The following is a 21,827-nucleotide window of genomic DNA, read 5'->3' as shown; positions in this document are numbered from 1 at the left end:
TTCAGAATCTTAGAATTGTTGTGCCAGCTTTTCTTAACTGGCTGTCTAAAATGTGAAACTTACCCAGCACAGTAAAAGTGATGGAGTGGCATTGCATATTTCTTCTGCTTTTGGTAAAGTACAAGTTTTCACATAAAAGTCTGCCTCCCTTACCCTTTGTCCCTTCATATGTTTTCATGACTCAGCAAGCATACCTCGCAGCTGGGAGTAGGCGACACAGGTCCATTCCCCACGACCATTCCCCACACACGTGCACCTCATCATGTGGCCCATGTCATGCTGTTTATCCCATTGATCTCCAATGCGATACATGACCCCTTCATTGGTTGTACAGATTTCTTCATGGGCTGTTTGGAGACAGATGAGAAATGTACACGTGATAAAGGATCATCAGGTCTAAAAAAGTAGACAACATCATCAGTCCACTTTGATCATCCTAAGAGCTCTCTCACTTAGAAAGAAGTCTTATGTGCCTCAGAGAAATGTGAGTCAGTGCTGTTCTAGATGTGTTGAGTTTTGAGTACCAGAGAGGAAAACATAGTCCAAAGGTGAGATATGTTGTAGGGAATAATTACAGGAAGGGTTAGGGGAGGAAACCATGAGGATACCTACACATTCACACAAGGGTTTGCATTGTTCTAGACCCCTGGACGTGACTACTGTCCCAGAACTTTTTGTAGTTCTAGTTTATTCTAGCTCAAAGGGAAACTATGTTTATGGGTAGAATTGTAAACTAAAGCGCATTTCCCTTTTAAGTCCAAAATTCTCTTTTGTTGAAATGAGAGAAATAAAAGGAAGTGTAAATAGTTTTCTTCTTATGTTTCATTGCTTCACAGTCCTACTTGACAGTGCACAACACACAGGTTCTTGTTTCTACAATTGGAAAAATCAAAGGTAATCTATGACGTTCTTGAAATTTGAAAACAAATAAAAGATATTGGTACACTTTTCTCCATTCATATAAACTAGAACCCCCCCACCCCACCTGCCCTTAAAAAAAGATCCCTTACTTGTCAAAAATCAGAGTTTTGGTCATTTTGGTATTTAATAAGTGATAGCGCTTATGTCAGCTAACCCAAAATCATGTGTAAATATTGTAGGTCTGTGACTATTGCAGTTAGTTACCTTGGAAATATTTTAAGCTATTTAGTTGTGCACCCTTTACAAAAGACAAGCCTGTGCAACATGTAAATGTCCAGACATTTTAAAAAGTATTCTTTATTATATTTATATATTTTTGGACATTAAATCATATCGATGGGATTTTAAAGTTATATAAATAATTCTATAATTAATATGTGTATATATATATATCTCACATAAAGCTTTTTCTATCTCAAAATTAAGTCTTAATGGGTAAAGCAGGAGTAAAGTGGACACTCTTCTGTCTTACTTCATAAATGATTGTCTACAAGGGCTTCCCCTTACCAGCCATGGGGCAGAATCCAAACTTCTGGTCAGCATCATAATTCTGTGTGGTGCCACACCATTTCATGTTGTCTCTCCTGCCCTCAGAGGTACAGTCAGTGTAGTTCTGGTTGTTGTACAGGAAGGGGAAGTGGCACAAGGCACCATTGGAATTTCCACCTCGAGTTTGTACCAAAACTGCCCACAACAATACACAGATAAGAGGAAAAAAATTACAACTGAGCTTTCCAATGTACAATGGGGAATTACTACAGAAATGTTCTGAGAGCCAGGTTTCTGCAGGTAATTTACAGAATCTATGTCAGAATAAAAGATGACTGATAATATAATTCTAAGCTTCTTCAGCATATTCACCTTCAGCTTCAAAATAGATGAAAATCCAATTTTCACTCTCATTTTCCCAGCCACTCACCTCACCCAAATTAAATGGTCACATGAATAAAACACAGCTTTTTAACCAGAAGAGAAGCAAAAACACTCAGGCATCCATCCTATGTATTCTTCAGCCTCATGAGATTACATACTAGTTTTAATATACAAGTATATTTAGTTACATCATAATCCCCATGTGTCAGAAATAAACGAATTGGAGGGCTTTTCCCTTGGTGTCACTTCCCAAGGGTACTGTGGACCATGAAAGGATCTTTAACTCCAGAGTTAGCTCCATGTCTCTGGGGTCTAGACTGAAGAAAAGTGGTATTCCTTGCGTAGCCTCAAGATTAATGGCTAGCTTGCTTGGCTAACAAAAATAAGGCGTGAGAAATGGTTCTTTCTCACTGCTGTGTTTCCTCCTGGGAATACTCACCAGTATGGTCTGTACAGAAAGAATATTTCTGGTCTTGCTCATAATTGGAAGTCGTGCTGCACCAGAGGTGTCCATCCTGTCGCCCTTCTGTGGTGCAGGAGTAGAAAGTTCTGCCATTGTAGGTGAATGGTAAGACACATGGCTCCCCATTTGAATTGCCACCATAAGTTTGTGTTATAGCTGCAAGCATAACCAAAAGGGTCTCAGTAAGTAGAGCTGCATTTACCTGCCACCGGTAGCTGCTTATTTATACCATAAATGAGAGACTGAGTTATGCTGCAAATACAGATGATTATCTGGTTAATTTCAGTCAAAATGCATTATTCAGGAAGCCATGTCTTCTGTGGCTAGAGCCACACCTGTTTCCTCTGCTGACATCCTTTGTTATCACCTCTGCTACCATGCCTCAGTTTCTCCATTTCTAAAGCTATATTCATGCAGGTTAATTAAGGAGGCTGCTCAAAGGGTAATGGAGACATATGCATGACTCTGTTGGTGGCATAAGAATTAATACATGAGGTTATTCTAGGGGAAAAGTCAAGTGCACCAATTGTTATTGCTATAGTTACTGACTACTACTTTTATAGCCAAGAAGGATGCATTAGGTTGTTGAAGGAAGTTTACATCACAAGGCTCTAGAAATTTGCGATATGGAGTATAAAACATGGATGATTATAGTTACTCAGAACGCAGTGCTCTTGTAACAAAATTTTAGACAAATAAAGACAATACAGAACAGTTTAATCCTCACTACAGAAAAGAAAGTAGCCAGATTAAAAAGATTGAAAGAAAATATATCAAAGGTTAATCCGGGCTATTATCACAAGTGGTAAGAGTATAAGATTTTCCTCTTTGTTTAATCGTTTTACATTTTTTGGGGTAAATGAATGTATTGACTTTCAAAACCTAATTTTAAAAAAGTTATCAGTACTATTTTTTGAAAAGATAATGCAGACCTGTCTCTTGGCAGCTGACTCCATTGCCCAAGCAAGTGCAAAGCATCTGCTTATTTCCTTGTGTCTTCAGCCACTGCATCCCCACTGAATAAATGATACCACTGTCTGTGACACAGTGACCGTATGGGGCAGGCTGGGGGTGAGGCTGGGGCTGGTAAATGGCCATTCGGACATCTGTGACGGTGCCAGATCCTAAGGGCATGAGAAAGGAAAGTCACAAAGTTGGACAAGAGAAAATAATTATTTCCTGAAGTCAGGATCTTTAGGGTGCCATGCAGATCATTCTAAAATCCATATGGTTACTGACCTGGAACTGGAAAGAAACATCCCTCCCATTCTGCATTCAATTTGGCATTCAGCCTACGAAATAATCCACAAAGTCTACCAAATAGTCTCCATCTTCCAGCTCATCCGGAGCTTCTGGGATTATGTTTTAAAATCACAGACATTATTCCTCCACTCAATAGAGCAGATACCTTCAACAACTCCTTACTCAATCCAGGAAGCTCATGGTCCATGCCTTCACAATCCTTCACTTTTACCTTCATTCCAGCTCACTTCTAACCACTTCCTTCCTTGCTCTATGCCTTGTTCTCACTCAGCTACTCATCATTCCCTTATGTACCCTGTACTAACCTCATGCTTTTCTCTTCACCTGGAATGGTCCACCTCATCTTTCCTCTCTTAGTAGCTTCCATAAGCCCAATATATCTGGGCATTTCTCTTCCTGACCTTGTTTTGAGAAGTCCCTGCCATTCTGTAGCAGACCTCTTGCCATCTGTGCAACTCTGGGCTCATCAGAGGGTGCCCTGGGCAGCCATACTGGATTCTCAGAAAGTTGCCCCTCCTTCTACATTTTGTTTGTCCTCAGGATTATTTGTGAATCTGTTGTATTTTTTTCTAAAACCAGGCAATCTTCTTAAAACACCTTTCCTTTCAAGGTAAGACAACAGATGGTGACACTCTTTTCTTAAAACTTTTGGGAATCTGTTGTGCTGAAAGCCAGGCCCACAGCAGGGTAGAGTCAGAACTGATGCTAGAATGACTGGCAAACTGAATTCAGCATCTCCCTAAATGATGCTGGACACTAGAACCCCAAGATACTTCACAGACAATGGTTCCCAAGATCACACATATTGGGGAAATAAGGCGTCTGCATACATACAGCCCACCTGGGAGAGTCAGAATGCAAATGAACATAAAGATCCTGTAAATGTAGATTCTATTTTGTTTAATCCCGGGTTTCTCAGACTTTGTTGAATAAGGAAATGTTTCAGTATAATATTAGTAATAGTAATAAAAATAGGTAACATTTATTTCATTCTTACCCCATCTAATGTAGACCACCTCTTTAAACTATTTCAGTGGCTTGACGTTCATAATTGCTTCTTTTTTGGGTTAGCAGTAATTTTACTGATAATAATCAAATAACTCAAAAATATTACGAAATCTAATCTTGCTTACCTTTGAAGTGCTCAGAGCAAGATACAAACTCATCAAGAGGAGAAAAATCCAAGCAAGTAATTAATATTTTTAGCTAAACGACTGATTGCTAAGAGGCTAAGCAGCAATGCTAGCACATCACGTAGTGAAAACTTAATCAAAACATATTAAGAATAATAACAGAAGTACACACCCTTCCTTGATTCTTTCTTCTGATTCTGACCAAAGAGGCTACAATGCAAAGATCTTTCTCTTATATCAGAAATAATTAAAACTTCCTTTTAAAAGAATGGATACTGTGCCATTCATTCCCACCTCTAGGCCCCCAGTGAATTTCTCAAATTGTGAATGCCACTACATGAAGAAAATGATTGTGCATTATTTTATGGAATGCAACAAAGTTTGCTAGAGCATGAAAACCATACAAAAACCATACAAAAAGGATTGTTTTCTACAAAAAGAGCTGAATGTCAGTACAAAGAAAAATATTCCATTCTGAAAAAAGAACAAATGTACTTTTTTCCTCTTTTCTAGAAGAAGAATCAAGTAGTCGTATAACTCATCCTAACTCTCGTTTCCATTAAAATGCACTTTAGACATATAAAATGTATATACACATGTATGTATGTGTGTAGCTGTATGCGTACATATATAGATAGACCTATATCTATCTATACACAAATTATGTACATTTTATGATATATATATATATATATATATATATATATATATATATATATATATATAAAGTTATGTAGGTTTTATGATATTAGCATTTTTTTAAACATCAATTTGACCTCTTGGGGCTAAAACTGCTTTTTTTCCCTAAGATCCATTTTCGTTTCATTTTTATATAAATTTAAAACTTAACATTAAATAAAGTTTTAATTAACAATCTGTAAAAGAACTCAGCTTACTAGCCGAAACATTACAAATCATCCTTAAATGGCATGTCAAGGGAAAGATGGATTTGCAGAAATACTTTTGGAAACATTGTCCTGTTTCTAGCCCGCCCCTTCTGCGCCTTACCGGTGGATGTGGTCTGCAGAGACGCGTGCCTTTCACACTTCCACTCCCCTCTGCCATTGCCTGTGCAGAGGCACTGGAGCAGGTTCCCGCGATTATCCTTCTTGCTCCAGGTATCTCCGATTCTATAAGATGTCCTAGTGTCTTGATCGTTGCATCTATCTGTATTTGAAAGGAATAATTTAAATATGTAAACCAGGTCAAGTTTGTCAACCGCTCAATTCAAACCTAAAGAAAGAATCTAGTAAAGCTTTGGCAAGCTATTTTTTTGGTAATATGTTTATATTCAGCTGTGGTGCCACACATGTTAAACTTCCAAAAATGGGATTACATTTGCTACAGTGGAAAGAAAGCTGTATGATTTAGTCTAGTTCCACTTATCTGTTTGCCAAAATACTTTTCTGTCATCTTTCGTTCATTTTATTTTTTTATAGTTTTCACATTGCTCCTTTGACCAAATTTATTCTCTGGCTTTCTATCTCCCTTCTCTTTCCTTCTCAGTCTCTCCCAGTAATTACTGTATATGACCTGCCTTTCAATAGAGGACTTTCTATAGAAAAATAGAAACAAAAAAGATGCAAGTAGGTTTCAAAAGCGCAATTGCCCCAAAGAAGCTGTGAAAAGGTAGCCGCATCTCTTTCTCCATTAGTTATGTGAAAAATACAGGAGACAATCAACTTCTTTGACTAAAATGGCCTCTTCTTCCTCCTACACGCACCTGTTTGAAATCACTAACAAAAACGACCTCTTTTGAGTTGCTCATTGTTAACTCTCCAATGGGAAAGTGGGATTATTAAAGTGAAATTATAATTTATAACTAAATCACGAATAGTCTATGTTTTCAATTATCTGGCAAATACATTGTTTCAATTATAATACGGCTTTGCCCATAAGCTACAATGTGAGTGTGGCAGATTTGATTTGTGAATCAGAAAATCCCTGCTTTGGGTAAGAAAAAAATAGACAGCTGATGTAAATGCACCTAAATACACACCCACATTCACCCTCCATCAGAATGGAGGTTTGAATAAATATCCCATGACGGGATACTGCTTTTTTCCAAATCCCCAGCTAAAAGTATTATCTCCCCCTGAATCTTCATAGCACTATTTTCAGTATTTGTTTCACAGTCCTTAATATTGAGTTTTGTAGAAGATGAATATAAAAACCTTTTTCTTCTCCCTGACCTACTTACTAAGTGCTCTTTGAAGACTGGGCTGACGTCCAATTCACTTTTGCCTCCCTATACCATCTTGTACAAAGTAGGGACTTACAAAATTTTATAAAATAAATGACTTTTCTTTGAGAAACTTTTCCCAACTTGCTGTTGGAAGAGTTTTAAATAATAGATAAGAGTCTGAGTCAGACATCTAATTTGTCTTAAATTAAAACATTGCTACCAAGGTCTTCCAAGTCTGATGATCATCATAACATTTCAAAAGCAAAAGATCTAATGAGCCAGCTAGTTTCTGGGAAAGATTTGGTCAGAATTGTTAACACTTTCCATGAGAGACTTTTCGTTTTTTTGTTAGCAAAGAGTTCACATTTGGACGATAAACATTTTAAGATGGCTAAATATTTTAGGCAAGAAAATATTTAGATTTGACTTTAAATTTATTTATAACACTAATAGCTAATGGCTATTTTGCTTCAACAAACTTTATGGTTGCTATTAGTTTGAAGTTTCAAAAATGAAGTTTTGAACCTCTAAGGCGACAAAGAAGGAAGGCCTCCGGACAATCTCACGGCCTCGGGACCAGCTTCTTTACAGGACTAATAAGCCTATTTCGGAGCTTTGGGTAAGAGATGCTCTCTTTAACCCCAGGGTAGACACATAATTTTAACCAATGGGATAACTACTTTTTATTTTCATCAGTGTTGCTTATGTATATATCTTATTTAAATTTGAAACATGAAAGGAAACCTAAAACTTTAGAGCTTTGCTCCAATGTATGCCAATAGTACCCACATGCCCAAAGATTCATTTGCATGTTATTTTAATGATCTTTGTTCTTAATACTTGGGAAAATGTTTCAGCGATGATTTAGATAAGCATTTGCAACTAATCTTCATGTCCGTAGTCCGGTTGGCATTTAAATGGATGTTAAGGTGTTTTCTCGGTAGCTGATGGTCTAAGTCCTTATTGAACTAAGTTTTTGTTTTGTTTTGTTTTAATTTAGTCTTCTTTGAAGAAGCATCACAAGTTGGTTATGGACTTCTTCTTGAAATCCAAAAGATACCAAAGCACGTTGGTGTGTTGGGTGTGTTCTAAGTGACATCACATTACACTGAGGAATTCAAAAAATAATACCTGGACTCATTTTAAAATAAAGACCTAAAACATACTTCTAGAGGTACAGGTGATGCGTCCACTGCCTTCTCCCAGACAAGTACAGTCCACCATCATCCACCCTTGATAGGGCTTTTCCCAGGTTTCCCCAACAACGTAGGAAGTCCCAGCAGCATGATCAAAACATTTCTCAGCTGTAGGAAAATGTGGAGGAAAAAAGGGGTTACTTTAAATTGTGCAGCCTCCCTGTAATTTAAAGTGTGTTGTGTAAGCAAAAATCCAGCCACATTTTTTTAAGTGGTACTCTGTTCAAAAAGAAAGGCATGCCCTGTAACTAAGCACACTGTAAGTAACCAAAGAGAAAGAAAGCTCAAGTCGAGTTGGCAGGCAGAAATTCTGTTCCCCTAATAAGTACATGGACTGTGTAGTTTCAGCTAGCACCATTCTTCTTCACACCAGTATTTTAAGTGAAAAGGATCTATGTATGTATCCAGTCTGTGGGAGACGATGCAAAATTCCAACCTAATTATGAATAACCAATTATAAATGCCTAAAAAAAAATGACAGGAAAGCATTTAAAAATTGGATTTCTGTAAAAACAAATACAATAATACAAAGCAAAATAAAAGCTTCTCAATTGGAGAACAAGAAGTAGAGTAAAATTTATAACCAGAAACTTTTAGATTTCTATCTATAGAGTTCAACTGAGGATTGAGACCAAATGAAACTCAACAATTTTTATTTCACAAAGAAAACAAAACACTTACTAAGGTTTGACAGAGCACACACAATTTTGTGTTTCAGTCCAGTGTGTACCAATAAAAAAAAGTCAAAAGTATCATATTTTTTTTCTTTTAAATAACTTCTATCTTGACCAAGGAAAAATGGGAGATCAGATATTAGACAAAAAAAAGGATTTCTTCCTAACTCTTTCAACCCTATCTTGTGCTTCTGAAACAAAATTAAGACTTTATACAATGTGAGTACTTTCCAAACTGATTCCTTAAGACTATGGATTATAGAACATATCATTATTTAAAATAAAATTCCCATTTCATTATTTTTTGAATTGGAATTCAGATCTCTTGTCCATGCAGATTTGGGTTCATTCCCACCCCTTATGCATCCCTAAGAGTCACCCACCTATGGGCTTGCAGGTCCATTCTCCTTTCCCGTTACCAAGACACACACACTCTAACATGTAACCACCAGTCTCATGTGGTCTCCTCCAAGTGTCGCCAATCTTGTAGGACTGACCCCCTTCATGGCAGCGGTCTGTTCAAGATAAAAAGTGAATGTTAAAGTGGGACAGGAAATATTTTTGAAAAAGAATAAGGTACTTAGGTTAGCCAAAGTAAAGACACAGAAAACAGTTCTGGTCACTTGGGGTCACTTGATTAAATGTTTTGTTTAAGCACAATGGGAAACCTCAGAGAAAATTGAATGGCAAAGAAAAAGGTCATAAATCCTGGTTCCCCAGAGGGATTACAGGAAATTGGGTCCTAAAGCAGAAAAGTAAGGTTGGTAGGCATGGCCTCCACTTGTACATAGTAGGTTAAGCCCGAGACTAATTCAGTGAAAAAGCCATATCGCATATAGTATTTCAGCTTTCAGGAGTGTGGAGAGTCTATATTTTATCCTAGGTTAGAAATGTCATTTTGGCAGAAAGCAATAGATGTACACATATCAAGTGTGGAAATCTGGGTACTTTTCTAGGCTGTTAAACACAATGGCACATCCAATGGCTAAACTGTCCACTAGATTGTAAATACTATGGACCACTGACTTAAGATTTGCCAATAAACTTGGATAAACCCCGGCATCAAGTATGGGGAAGGCTGATTGCACCTATTGACAAGCGACTGACTTGTTCTTTTGGACAGAAGCCTTTAAAGTGACTTATCCTTTTTTAAGGATGGATTAAAAAAATAATAATAAATGCTATATTAATAGAATCTATTGGTAACACAGTGAATCATACTGGAAAGAGTGCCTGAGCTAAACTAGGATTCATGAATCAACCCAGTCCCCAAAGTACGCTGGACACATTATTAGACTAATCATTTCATATTCTCCCTGGGAATAGAGAGATCCGCCTTCTGGGTATAAACTATTGGTCACAAAGAAACCAGACTTTTCTGTGGGATGTTTCTGTGGGATGCAAGAGTTGTCCGCATTGCAAACAAGCAGAGCAGTCTGTACAATGGCTAATTCACTCTTCATGACCATCTTTCCAGTTACTGCAGATAATCATATGATCTGTCTGGCTCGAAGATACCTCTAAGCATGTATGTCTTACTGGAATGGAACCGAGGAGATCCACTTTGATTACCCTATGTTTACACAGACAGACACACTCTTAACCCCAGACTAAACACTGATTCTACCTGTGCTCATCTTCCAGAAGCACAGGAACCAGTTGGCTGACCACATGAGAGTAGCTAGTCACCTGGGGTAAATCCCCAAGTTAGGACTATCTGATCATGGATAACAGAAAGTGATGGCGACAGCAATGGAGAAATTCACATGTACGATATTTTACCATCATTTTACAGAATGTCTTTCTTACTTGCAATGGTGCAGCTTATTCTCCTTCGCCCAGCCCCAATGCACGTACAGTCCCAAATCATGGAGTCTTTAGGGCGCTCGTAAGTATCGCCCACCCGGTAAGTGTTCCCAGTGTACTTGTCAAAGCAAGTCTCTTCGGCTGAGAGGAGAAGGAAAGTCCACGTGAGCCTCACATATGTAAAAGCTTTTCTATCCCATTAACTCATTAGAAGGAAAACTTACTTTTCCACTCTATGAGTAGCACAGCACAACAAGAACTTTTAAAAATTGAAGTGGGAGACCTAGATTTTATCGTAACTACCAATAAAACCTCAGCTTTTGAACTTTGACAAGTTCTCTAATTTTCTGTAAATTAATTTCTATTGTAAAGGATTCTCAGGCCCTGAAGAAAAAGCCATATGAAGCACTCCATTAGGATCGGCCAGAGGTGTGAAGGAAGGGCTTCAGATTCATATCTCTGACTCAGAAAGACAAACCAAAGTCCACATAAAAAGCAAACAATTTGACGAGCTCCACCCCCACCAGGCACAGTCACTTGTTAATCCTACGGTTTCCATTTTAGCCTCATCTGTGCTTCTCTGTAGAAGTTGCTATAATATACAAGACACATATCGATGGTCACAAAGGAATGAGAACTTTGAAGTGGTTTTGTGTAAAAAAAAAAAAATTCATTTTACAATACAGTGCCTGAAGTGTTTTCTGGCCCATAATCTTACAGTTTAAGATTTGCAATTACTTTCTAATTAATTAAAATTTATAAGCAAGTGTTTTTGGAAAATCTTTCATTTTCTCATCAAAACCTTTGGGAGAGTAAAACAAGAAAAAACGACTTGGGGATACATTTGTCCTTTTGTTTTAAAGAAGAAAGCAGTTATTAAATGTTTTAAAGAGGAAATGACAGATCATTCTATTGGAAAATGGTGTATGTATTTTTACTACTAATGCTAAGTTTAATTAACAAGCACCATTTTTCCATCTATTACAAGATGCTAACTACCAGGCTCCCCACCACTTACCTTCAGGTTTACTCTCACAGTTAAAGCCACGGCTCCCTCCATAACAGGTACAAACCAAGGTGTTGCCCAGGTAGGTGCGTTCCCATTGTTGGTTTATCTGATAGTGATTCCCATTGTCAAAACAACCAGCTGTAAATAATTGAAGGGAAACGTTACATTTGCATTGCCCCTTTTCCCAAATTATAGAATTTTCGTGCGCAACTAAATTGATGAGCCTAAGCAACAAATATAGAAAAATAAGTTAATCGTCAGAAGACTAGGAAAATTAAAAGCAATAGTCCACTAAAATGTAGCTATAGAAACTAGCTAGAGAGTTAACCACAATTTATACACGTATACATTTAGGTATTCTTTTTTCCCCTTTCTTTTAACTTAGCTAAATGTTATCCAATGATGTCATTTCCATCTGGCCAGGGGTCTACATCAAAGCAGTGGAAACATTTTGAAGAACAGATAACTGGAATTACATTTAAAAATAAGCAAGGAACTTCAGTGCTCTGCTGGGGTAATAAGTCAAGAGGGCAACTTTAAGCAGCTTCCTTTAGCCAAGGCAAAGGGAGGGTGTGTCTTTGGAAAACTTCAAGACAAATTCTGATCTGGGTTCTTAGAGAAGTGTCCTAAAAGGCCTGAAGGGCCCCCAAGGCCATCTGAACTAAATCACCTCTTTCGAGTTAGTAAGGAACAACATAGCTATGGAGCCACCTTCTTCCCACCCCCTTTTTGAAAATATTTAACCAGTTACTTAGTACCACAAAAAATAGGAAGGACCACACTAAGCCCAACTGAGAATTTAAAAGTGCACATTCTTTTTCTCTATAAAGACACGTTTCACTGAATCCACAGGAGGACGACCTGAATGAAGAGAGTTGTTAAGAGCACAGCAGGACATCGCAGAGCCCCTATCCTCCAGTGTGTTATCTTGTCCTAGGCCCTCAGAACCAGCCCTCTCAAACCAAGACCCTTTTGTGTCCACAGCCAGTTTCTCCCATTCAGGCGTGCACGCGCTCCACACACACGCGCGCGCGCAAAACTTCAGCCACAACTTTGGTTGGCTTTATGGTCGCATCCCTGCAACAGCTTGTTTCAGCCCCGCGGTCAATACTCACGCTTGCTTTGGCTGACAGCCAGCGGGGACTGGGGCTGAATGATTTGCTGAGCCTGCCTCTTGCTCCTCCAGGCTCCAGGCTCCGCTATCCCCAGGGACAGGACGCCCAGCAGCAGCAACCCGGGGCCCGGACCCCCGAGCATCTTGAGACCGTGCGGGGAGAGATGCCCTCACCAGGAGGCAAGTTGCCACCAAGTTTGGCTCCCTTCGCAACCTGCGGGAGGAGTCCTTTCCAGTGCCTCCGGGGTTGAAGCCTCAACGAAGGTAGGGGTCAGAGGGTGGGGAAAGGGAAGGGTAGAGGGACAGAGGGGAAGGAAAGGACGAAAGAGATGTAGTGGCTGTAAGTCCCGGCTCGCGCCTGGGGTTCCCTCTCCTCCCACGGTACAACGCAGCCGGCGCGGGCGGCCGAGCCCGGACAGCTTGGGTTTATATGGGACGGTCCCCTCCCGCCCCCCGCGAGGCCCAGGGCGTCGGGGAGGAGGGACCGGTCCGACTCCCCCCACCCTCCTCTCGCCGCCGCCGCCGCCGACTGCGATCCGATTGGCTGGGGCTCCGGGTGACGTAAGGGGGACTGTGGGTTCGCCGCGAACAAAAGAGATGCTGATCGCCCGCCAGGATTGGGGCTAGAGAACTTTTTTTCGGTTTCCTTTGCGGTCGTCCAACTTTTTTAGGGCTGAGGGGGAGGGATGGGAAGCGGCTGGAAAAGGGTAGAGAGGGAGGAAAGGGAGGGGCTGGAGTTCTGTGGAGAGAAGGGGTTGCATGGCCTCCTCCTTCTTTCCCCCTCCCCCCCCCCCGCTTCCCCTTTCTTTCTTATTGTGGGGCGGGGGGGTAGGGGTGGGAGGACATTTCATCATCTCTGGAAAAAAAAAAAATCTCTGCTCACTGGAGTGTATTTTGGGGGAAGGAAAAAAGCCATAAAGTAGCCACCACCTTGCAACTGTAGGAATGTAGACTTTGCAGTCCCAGGGCGGGGCTGGCCTTTCTCCTGTTCCCTTTCGTTGCTCTCCTGTGCACCGACTTGGGACTCAGTTTCTTTGCCTTCATAGGTTCCTGTCCTAGACATCTCCCCTTGCAAACGCTATACCTGCCGGGTGCTGAGGAAGTGCTAGCTGTGGAGCAGAGGGGGAAAGCAATCCTTTAATGAGCTTCTATTAAGTACCAGGAGTTCCGCGGGGCGCCTGGCGGAACTAGGGGAAATTCAGAGAACGAGGTTTCTTTGGAAAGGAAAAAGCACTTTTGCTTTTTTTTTTTTTTTAAATATGCAGCAAAGCCTTCCTTTCCAGGGTATGGGGTGCCCGTTTCCACTGGAAGTGCAATCAGTCGTGATGGACCTGAAAACTGGAAAGTTGGACCGTCTCTGGAGATCTTCGTGCCGCCGCTCATGTTCACCGTGCCCGTTAACACAAAGCAGAGATCTTGTTGGAATCGCTGAAACCTAAGACAAGACCATTTCCAGTTTTGCCTCCTCCAGCCCCTTCCTCGCTATTATTTGGCATTGTCTTTCTTGTGGGCATCAGTCACATCACAGAATTCCCTTCCCTCAGCCCCGCCGCCAATTTTTTTTTTTAATATTTCAATTATTATTTACTCCAAGAATGTGGAAAGTTCCCATTTAAGATTTCTCTGCCTTTTTCTCTAAACTCGGAGGGTGGACACGGGATCTGAGAAGTCCTCTAACATTTAGCAAATCATCATATCAGTCCTTTTTCAGATAGACAAGTAACACTTGCTTTTCAATTTCTTCAAAACGAGTCCTCAGCCTTCCTCAGTAATTACTGAGAGATCCAAACTCAGATGTTTGCCTTCTAGTTCTGTCAGTAGTGCAGGCTTCTCGTTTGCTTTGCGAGCTTGTGAAAACTACTGTAAAATGTGTTCATTTCTGCAAGTACTTGTCATCTCCAAAAGTTCCACCTTAGGGAACTGCTATGGGGTATTTCAAACTCTATGGTCTACAAAATGCCCAAGACACAAAACTAACACTTGTTTTTTATTAATGTAGGGAAATTTAAAAAACAGCAAATATCAGTTTCCTACAAGTAGTGTAAAAAAAGTTCTTGAGTTTTTGTGACCAACATTTCCAGTTGAAAGAGTGCCATGAATTTCCCCAAATTTAAAGTACCGTCTAGGTTAGAGTTTTTTTGAATTTCTCATCATCACTTGACAGAACAGTTTTCTCTTTCAAATATAAAAGGGCCTCTTGTAAATTCTTAGTAAATTTCTGGGAAGCCGGTGTTCCTTCCAGAGATAAGGATACCTGGAAATCAGGATGCAAGCAAGATAGATAGGCTAGATAGGCTAAAGCTTTTTTAAAACACAGATTCTGGAGGAAGAAAATAAGTGGTTAGAAAAGTATTTTGTCAGCCCAAAACATGATAGTTTAAAATATTTACTGTACTCAAAATACATTAGAATAATATACACATGAGAACTTGGAAGGGAAAAAAACCCATCTTACATTTCAGAAGAAACTTTTATATTTCAACTTATTGAAATGTAATTTGTTTAAAGAAATGGTGTATCTCTAATGTCTCATAAGCAAAACTTTAATGATATTTAACTGAATTTTATAGGAATGCTTGGAAGTTTATCCTTTTACTTGAAAGTTGTTTATTTTTGTGTGTGTGTTTTTTTTTAACTTGGGAGATAGGGACATTTTCTTAGTTAAGATAACAAGGCTTTGTTCTTTCATTATCAAAATACCTTATAACTATGTAAGTCTAGTATCTCTAACTAGAGAGATAATTAAATCTTGAAGACCACCTGACTTCGTTCTATCTCAACTGCTGTGTGTATCGTCCAAGGTACCCTTCAAAATCCTAAAGACTATTTTGACTGGGGTGGGGTGGCGGGGTTCTTCAGTAAACAGTATCCTTTTACTTGTATGAAATATCCTTGGATTTCTTTTTCTTATCTCGATTTGGAGAGGGAAATGTAAGCAAAGATACAAAAGGTAGATTCATAGGTATCTGGGGGTAAGACCGGGAACAGGAATTAATTGTAAATGGGCACAAGTAATCTTATTGGGGGGGTGATGGAAATAAATATTCTAAAACTCAATTGTGATGGTGGCTGCACAACCTGGTAAAGTTACTAAAAATCATTGAGTTGTACACTTAAATGGATGACGTTTATGGTATGTAAATTATACCTCAATAAAGTTGTTTTTAAATACTTGACTAAAAAGTAGTATTTCTTTACTTGTTTTTACTTACACCATCTCCTGAATTTGTGTCAAGGACATGCTTTCCAGTGGCCGCAGCACACACAAGGTGTCCTAATTTCTTCATTTTTCCAAGAGGAAGTTTGCCTTTAATACAATAGTGGATTCTTTCTTCTACATTAGTAATTCCTTACAAAACCTACTATTTGTGTGATGGCATGTTATGTGGTAGACACAGAACAAATCTTCTGTTGTTTTTTCTTAAAATTGCCATGGGGATAAGATTTTTCCAGAACTCAAGTCAACTTAAATTTTCAGTAACGAAAAGGAGCACATAAGTTTGTAGGAGGGGTAGGGAAGTGTTTTTTGGATGTTTCATTATTTGAGAAGATTAGTGAGGAGCATGAAGAATTACGGAAATCTGAATCCAGTTGACTTCATCTGAGTTTGAAGATGCTGGTTAAGCACAAAAAGAATTTATTGGATCTAGTCATTTTTAAAGGATTGGAATCAAAACAATTTAAGGGATAAGTTTTAAAAGGCAATTATTTCCATGTTAAAAAAAAATCCGGTTTCCTTTCAGAGTAACAAACACATTGCAGACAATACTCCTCCTAGCCAAATCCCCTACCTGTTGAAAAAAATAAAAACTATCTTATCTCTGATAAAAAATAACTTCTTGATGCCATTGAATTGCACTCAGACGCAGGTAGCCTGTTTTTCCTGAAAACCTTTGGTTTTTATCTTGTTCTTAATCTCTTGCAGCCCTCTTAGACAGGAGGCCAATGACTAAGTGACCTTTGGAACTCTCTTCCCTTAAGAGCCAGGAGTATCTTTTTTCTATTTCATGGCCTCCTATAGGTAGGTTGGATGAAGATAAATTACAGTAGTTTTGTTTCTTGATTTTTTTTTTGGGGGGGGGGCCTGAAATCCTTTCCATCTTCTTCCCTTGAAAACAGCCAAGCTTGCAAAACTGCTACTCATTAAGCACAGGTGTGAGAATGGAAAATAAATTGCCCCATGAGCAGCCCTCTTGGGCAGCATGTCTGTATGGTTTGCTTCGAACTGACAGGGCACCTGCCACCAGGGAGAAAATACTTGATAAGGGCTTTAAATTATGGCTTGAAAGCTAGCCAGTTTTCACTTAATAAGCATTTTGTTTATATTTTAAGTTACTCTATTATTTAATCAGCACTTTTAAAAGCCTTAATCTATGCCCTTCGTTTGTTAGCAGGAGGACTCTTTTTCTCGTTAGAGGGATTGTAACTCCCAAAGGCTTCGCAAAGGAGTCTAAAAGGCTTTGCAAAGGAGTACTGTGTAGCTGGAACACTAAACCAAAACTGTGTTATAGAACATTTCAGCTTTCCAAGATAGATAGCGGTTTCTTGGAAAGATTTAATTTTTTGAGTGTTGTTGCTTCTTTTTCCAATTTTGTTCTATTTTATATTCATGGCTTTAAAAGTTTGTTTTGAAAGGCTGAAAAAGATTTTTTTAAACTTAAAAGGTTTCCAGAAGTTAAATTATTTTCTATCCTTTTTACACTTATATACTTTCAGTATCTCATATGCAGCTAATAATGAAGGTTGTGTCAGATGCTTACAAACCACCATAAACATTATCGCGAAAGTAAATTTGTATGCCCTAGCTCTTAAACTTTTATGCCGACAAAAGACTATTGTGATATGTGTGGTCAATACTTTTTCTATTGATTCTTTCTGTTGATTAATTCATTACAATAAATCAAAGACAAATTCAACTAAATTATAAAAATAAAAGTTTAAATATAATTATTAAATTTCTGCTAAACCATTTTCTAGGTAAATTTGATATATTCTCTCATTAGTTATGAAATTTTACTTAAATGGAATGGACGTTTAAAATCATTTCATTTTAAACATGAAAAACTAGAGCAAACTGAAGTGTGTTCACAAGGTCTTAAAGATTTCAGTATCTGAAGAAAAATATGCTTAAATAACTAGATTTTATTAAGCACTTACTCTGAACCAGACCCGGTACCAAGTGCTTTATATGCACTTTTTTTTATTCAATCATCAACAACCCTCTGAGGTAAGTACTGTCATCTTCTCACTCTTACAGATGAGGGTACAAAGCTTAGAACACTAATGAGAATGAAGCTTTCCGAATCACCAGCTTTATAGAAATTGTGGTATCACTTTTTCTATACCACACTGGGCAAAGCAATTGGCTAAAGGATTTTGTGGGTGACTTCTCTTACATGAGCCTGATTTAATCAGAAGTCACACAGAATCTTACTAACTGATATGCTACCAGTTTTCACCTGTTATATCCAGGGCAATTCTTTTGTGGACCAATTTCCTTCATGTGGACTGTGTTTTGGCATTTGGAATCAAGACGATTGTGAACATGGATGATTGTTACTTTATCTCCACTACACTACCAGCTTGATGGGCACCGTCTTATGTCTTATTTACTCCGCATGCCCAGCACTGGGCACAACGCACCGTTGAGTGAGTACTTGGCTCTTAGGAATGAAAGGATAGAAAGACAGAAGATAAATGCTCTCACATTCACATTTAGTCATTATTTATCCAGCCAGGCACATTACTAAGTGCTCTGCATATGTTAGTTTATGTTCAAAGCAACTGCCAAAAAATAGATATTAATAACCCCATTTGCTCTCTGAGGGTCAGAGAGTTTAAAGATGATTTTTAAGTTTATGCAGTGAGAGAGAGACAAAGCTGGAATTTAAATCAAGGTCTTCCTGACACAAAATTCATGTTCTTCACCAAGACATGCAAGGCTTCCCTAAAGAGATTTTATCCCATATAAGTTATAAGAAATTTGGGGGAAACGCACTGGTGCTTGCTTTGTTTTCATGCTCTGCCCTTCACTGTCTTGCTCTACCCTGGGGCTGACCCTTTGAACAGGCTCCTCTGCTGCTGGAGAGTAGGAGGACAAAGGGTGCTTCTTCTGAAGCCTGCTTCCGCTTCAGGACCACACGCTGGTGGCAGCCACCTCCCTCCAGAGCATGCAAACATATTCTCAAAAGGGGCAATGTTGAGCCCAAAGGGTAGTTCTTCCCAGAGAGGTGGTGGTAAAACAAACAAAAACTCAACCCTACCTGATAAAATCTTATTCCTTAGTTGGTCATGTAACTCATTGGGTAGAATTTAAATTAGATTTAATTTTTCTTGGGGGTGGGGATGATAACTAAAAAGAAATGGGGAGGAAGCCTGCTCCAGTACAACAGCTCCTGCCAGGCTATTCTCCCAGGCTCCAGCTCACACTGGTGACAGCAGCCCAGAAGAGAGCAAACTTCCTTTCCTGCTGGTCCCTAGAGCTCTACATCCCTTCTTTATCCCTTGGCTGTGCCCACACCTCTTTAACAGTACCTTTACCAGTCTTTCCATGAATATCATTTGAATTTTGTTTCCTGCTGACACTCTGACAATTCAGATTCCAACAGGCTAACCATCACATGAACAGTTGGCATAAGCTATGGTTTAAGGCATAAATTGTAGCAAAATTCATTTAGTACATATGAATTATTTTCCAAACTTAGCAACTGATGTTATTACTTGGTGATCTCCTTGTATTGCACATGTCTTGAATTCTCTCTCTTTTTCTCTCTTTCTCTCTCTCTCTCTCTCTCTCTCTCTCTCTCTCTCTCTCTCTCTCTCCTTAACGTTTGCCCCTCAAATACTGTATCTTTCCCAGATTAAAATGCTATGATGATAGGAACAGATGACTTAGTGATCATAAAATGATAGAGAAAAGAAACAAGAATTTTACTTTTAAGTATATAGTATTTGCCTTAACTTCTTAACTATCTTGGAAATAATTTGATCTGTTTACCAATTAACTTGGTTCCTGAAAAGAAGCTGCAATCAAGAGCTCTACCACATCAGAAACAGAAATTTATCTTTAAAAGTCCTTCATTAATCTACAAGTGTCATATATGTAAAAGCTAAAAAATTTTTACATATTTTTCACATGTGTAAAAATGCAAGTTTTGCTTTTAAATTCATTTTTGATGCTGAATAATTTAGCTGAGAGCTTGTAAAGTCAAAAAGCTTAGCTTACTCAGATTTACTTGCTGTAAATTCCCAGATCTTGCTGATATTTAGTACAGATAAATTCTTTATGTGGAAACGAAAACTTCTTGGGCAGACCTGATGCAGCAGTAAGTATTTATACCTCAAAGACTTTCCATAAAAACAAGCAAAAATCTGACATATCTTTAATTTTAAACTAACTTCTCCCAGTGTTCTGTTGATTTTTCAACTTACTTTATTCATCATTTGAAAACTGTAGAATCCATTTATTTTTGGGTTAATTTAGAAATTAAAAGTAATTATTAGCTGGGTGTAATCAGTAATTTCTTTACATCTTATCTTAAACATGCTTGATACTTTATCCTCTATTTTTACAGCAAAGTGGTTACATTTTTGTCAATATACATAAAAATCTTGAGAGATTCCTGATACTTTACCAATTTGCACATAGAATTAATCCTGACAGTTCCTTTGCTCAATTAAATTTTGAAGCAAAATAACACAAATATTTATAGACCCAAATTGTGAACCTATTTCAGTTTAGAAGAACAACGATAAATAAATGTAGTATGGAACTACAATTAGAACATCAAACTCGTTCTGATATTTTTTAACCTCCCCGAAGAACTAAGATTTTCAAGTTAGGCACACAATATATGAAATTAGAAGGTATTTTCCTTCACTCATGAAATCTTTGTCTTTTAATTGTTCTTTTTCAAATTTGGATTTTAATTATAGACTAATTAAAATTGCTTACATAAAGTTGCTACTTAGACAACTGACTCCAATATCTCAGCAAATTGTAATTCTGTTTGTTCCCAAATCATAATAAATGGTTTAGAGAGACTTACAATTAGAGAATTTTTTAAAAATTAAAAACATGGACATATTATTTGCTCTAAAATGTTTATGTAAATGTTTCTCTAAATGATAGCTTTCTTGAGGTATAATTGCCATATAATAAGCTGCACATATTTAAAGTGTAGAATTAGATAAATGTTGACATATGTATACACCCAAGAAATGGTCGTCACAGTTAGACAGTGAACACATCCATCACTCCCCAAAGCTTCCTGTGCCTCTTGGCAATCCCACCCTCCTGTTTTGCTTGTCCCAAACAACCACTAATGTATTTTCTGTCACTATGGATTAGTTTGTGTTTTTCTGGAGTTTTACATAAATGGAGCCATATAGTATGCACAACCTTATTTGGAGATAGGGTCTTTACAGAAGTAATCACGTTAAAATGAAGTTATTAGGGTGGATCCTAATCCAATGTGACTGGTATCCTGATAAAAAGGGGAAACTAAAGAAAGACGTGCACACGGGAGAAAGCCATGTGAACATGAAGGCAGCCATCAGGGCAATGCATATACAAGCCAAAGATAGCCATCAAGCCACCAGAAGCTAGCAGCGAGGCCTGGAACAGATCCTGCCCTCACAGTCCTCAGAAGGAACCAATCCTGCTGACATTTTTATCTCAGACGTCTGTCCTCTAGAACAATGATACAATAAATATTCACTGTTTAAGTCACCCAGTTTATTGTGCTATGTGACTTCAATCTAGCAATCGAATACAAGCACTTATGGTATTAATGCTAAGAAGCGTGTTAGCGATGAATTTAGATTAATATATAGAGCTTTCAAGGCACGACATAGCACGCCTATAGGCAAAATCCTAGTCAGCCGAAACGTTCAGATGGTTGACGTTTTGGCCCATGCTCGTTCCTGCAGATGTTTTTGTGCTAAGCATTATGTGTAGGAAACAAAGACAAGTAAGACATAGCTCTTACTCTTAAGAAGTATAAAATTTAGTAGCAAATTGGCAGGGATGAAAAAGTTTGATTTATACACTACTGGCAAGTGTGTCAGTTGAAAATAGTACATATATGTACATAGATTTTAGAAGTATAAATTGGTGCATTCAAAGGGCGTTTTGGCAAGATTGAAAATGCACATTATTAAAATGTAGTAGACCAAGCACATGCATTTT

General features: G+C 38.4%; 1 protein-coding gene across 14 annotated transcripts in view; it reads right to left on the bottom strand.

Moving 5' to 3' along the window:
* Positions 1-13,064, bottom strand: part of FN1 (fibronectin 1) — a 66,695-nt gene extending 53,631 nt beyond the window's left edge. For 12 of the 14 annotated variants that reach the window (XM_033112728.1, XM_033112718.1, XM_033112719.1 and 9 more), the window contains exons 1-10: positions 12,639-13,064; positions 11,533-11,661; positions 10,518-10,655; positions 9,092-9,223; positions 8,005-8,142; positions 5,662-5,820; positions 3,190-3,381; positions 2,234-2,413; positions 1,429-1,605; positions 195-347 (exon numbers count right to left, since the gene is read on the bottom strand). In XM_033112728.1, coding sequence (XP_032968619.1) covers positions 195-347; positions 1,429-1,605; positions 2,234-2,413; positions 3,190-3,381; positions 5,662-5,820; positions 8,005-8,142; positions 9,092-9,223; positions 10,518-10,655; positions 11,533-11,661; positions 12,639-12,780 — 1,540 coding nt within the window. In that variant the 5' untranslated portion in view covers positions 12,781-13,064. The remainder of the gene's footprint in view (positions 1-194; positions 348-1,428; positions 1,606-2,233; positions 2,414-3,189; positions 3,382-5,661; positions 5,821-8,004; positions 8,143-9,091; positions 9,224-10,517; positions 10,656-11,532; positions 11,662-12,638) is intronic. The other 2 variants (XM_033112726.1, XM_033112731.1) reach the window with 1 other exon arrangement.
* Positions 13,065-21,827: the final 8,763 nt, after the last annotated feature.

Source organism: Rhinolophus ferrumequinum, chromosome 8 (genome assembly GCF_004115265.2).
Source record: "Rhinolophus ferrumequinum isolate MPI-CBG mRhiFer1 chromosome 8, mRhiFer1_v1.p, whole genome shotgun sequence".
In the NCBI taxonomy this organism is placed as follows: Eukaryota; Metazoa; Chordata; class Mammalia; order Chiroptera; family Rhinolophidae; genus Rhinolophus; species Rhinolophus ferrumequinum.
This window is presented reverse-complemented; position numbering and strand designations above follow the sequence as displayed.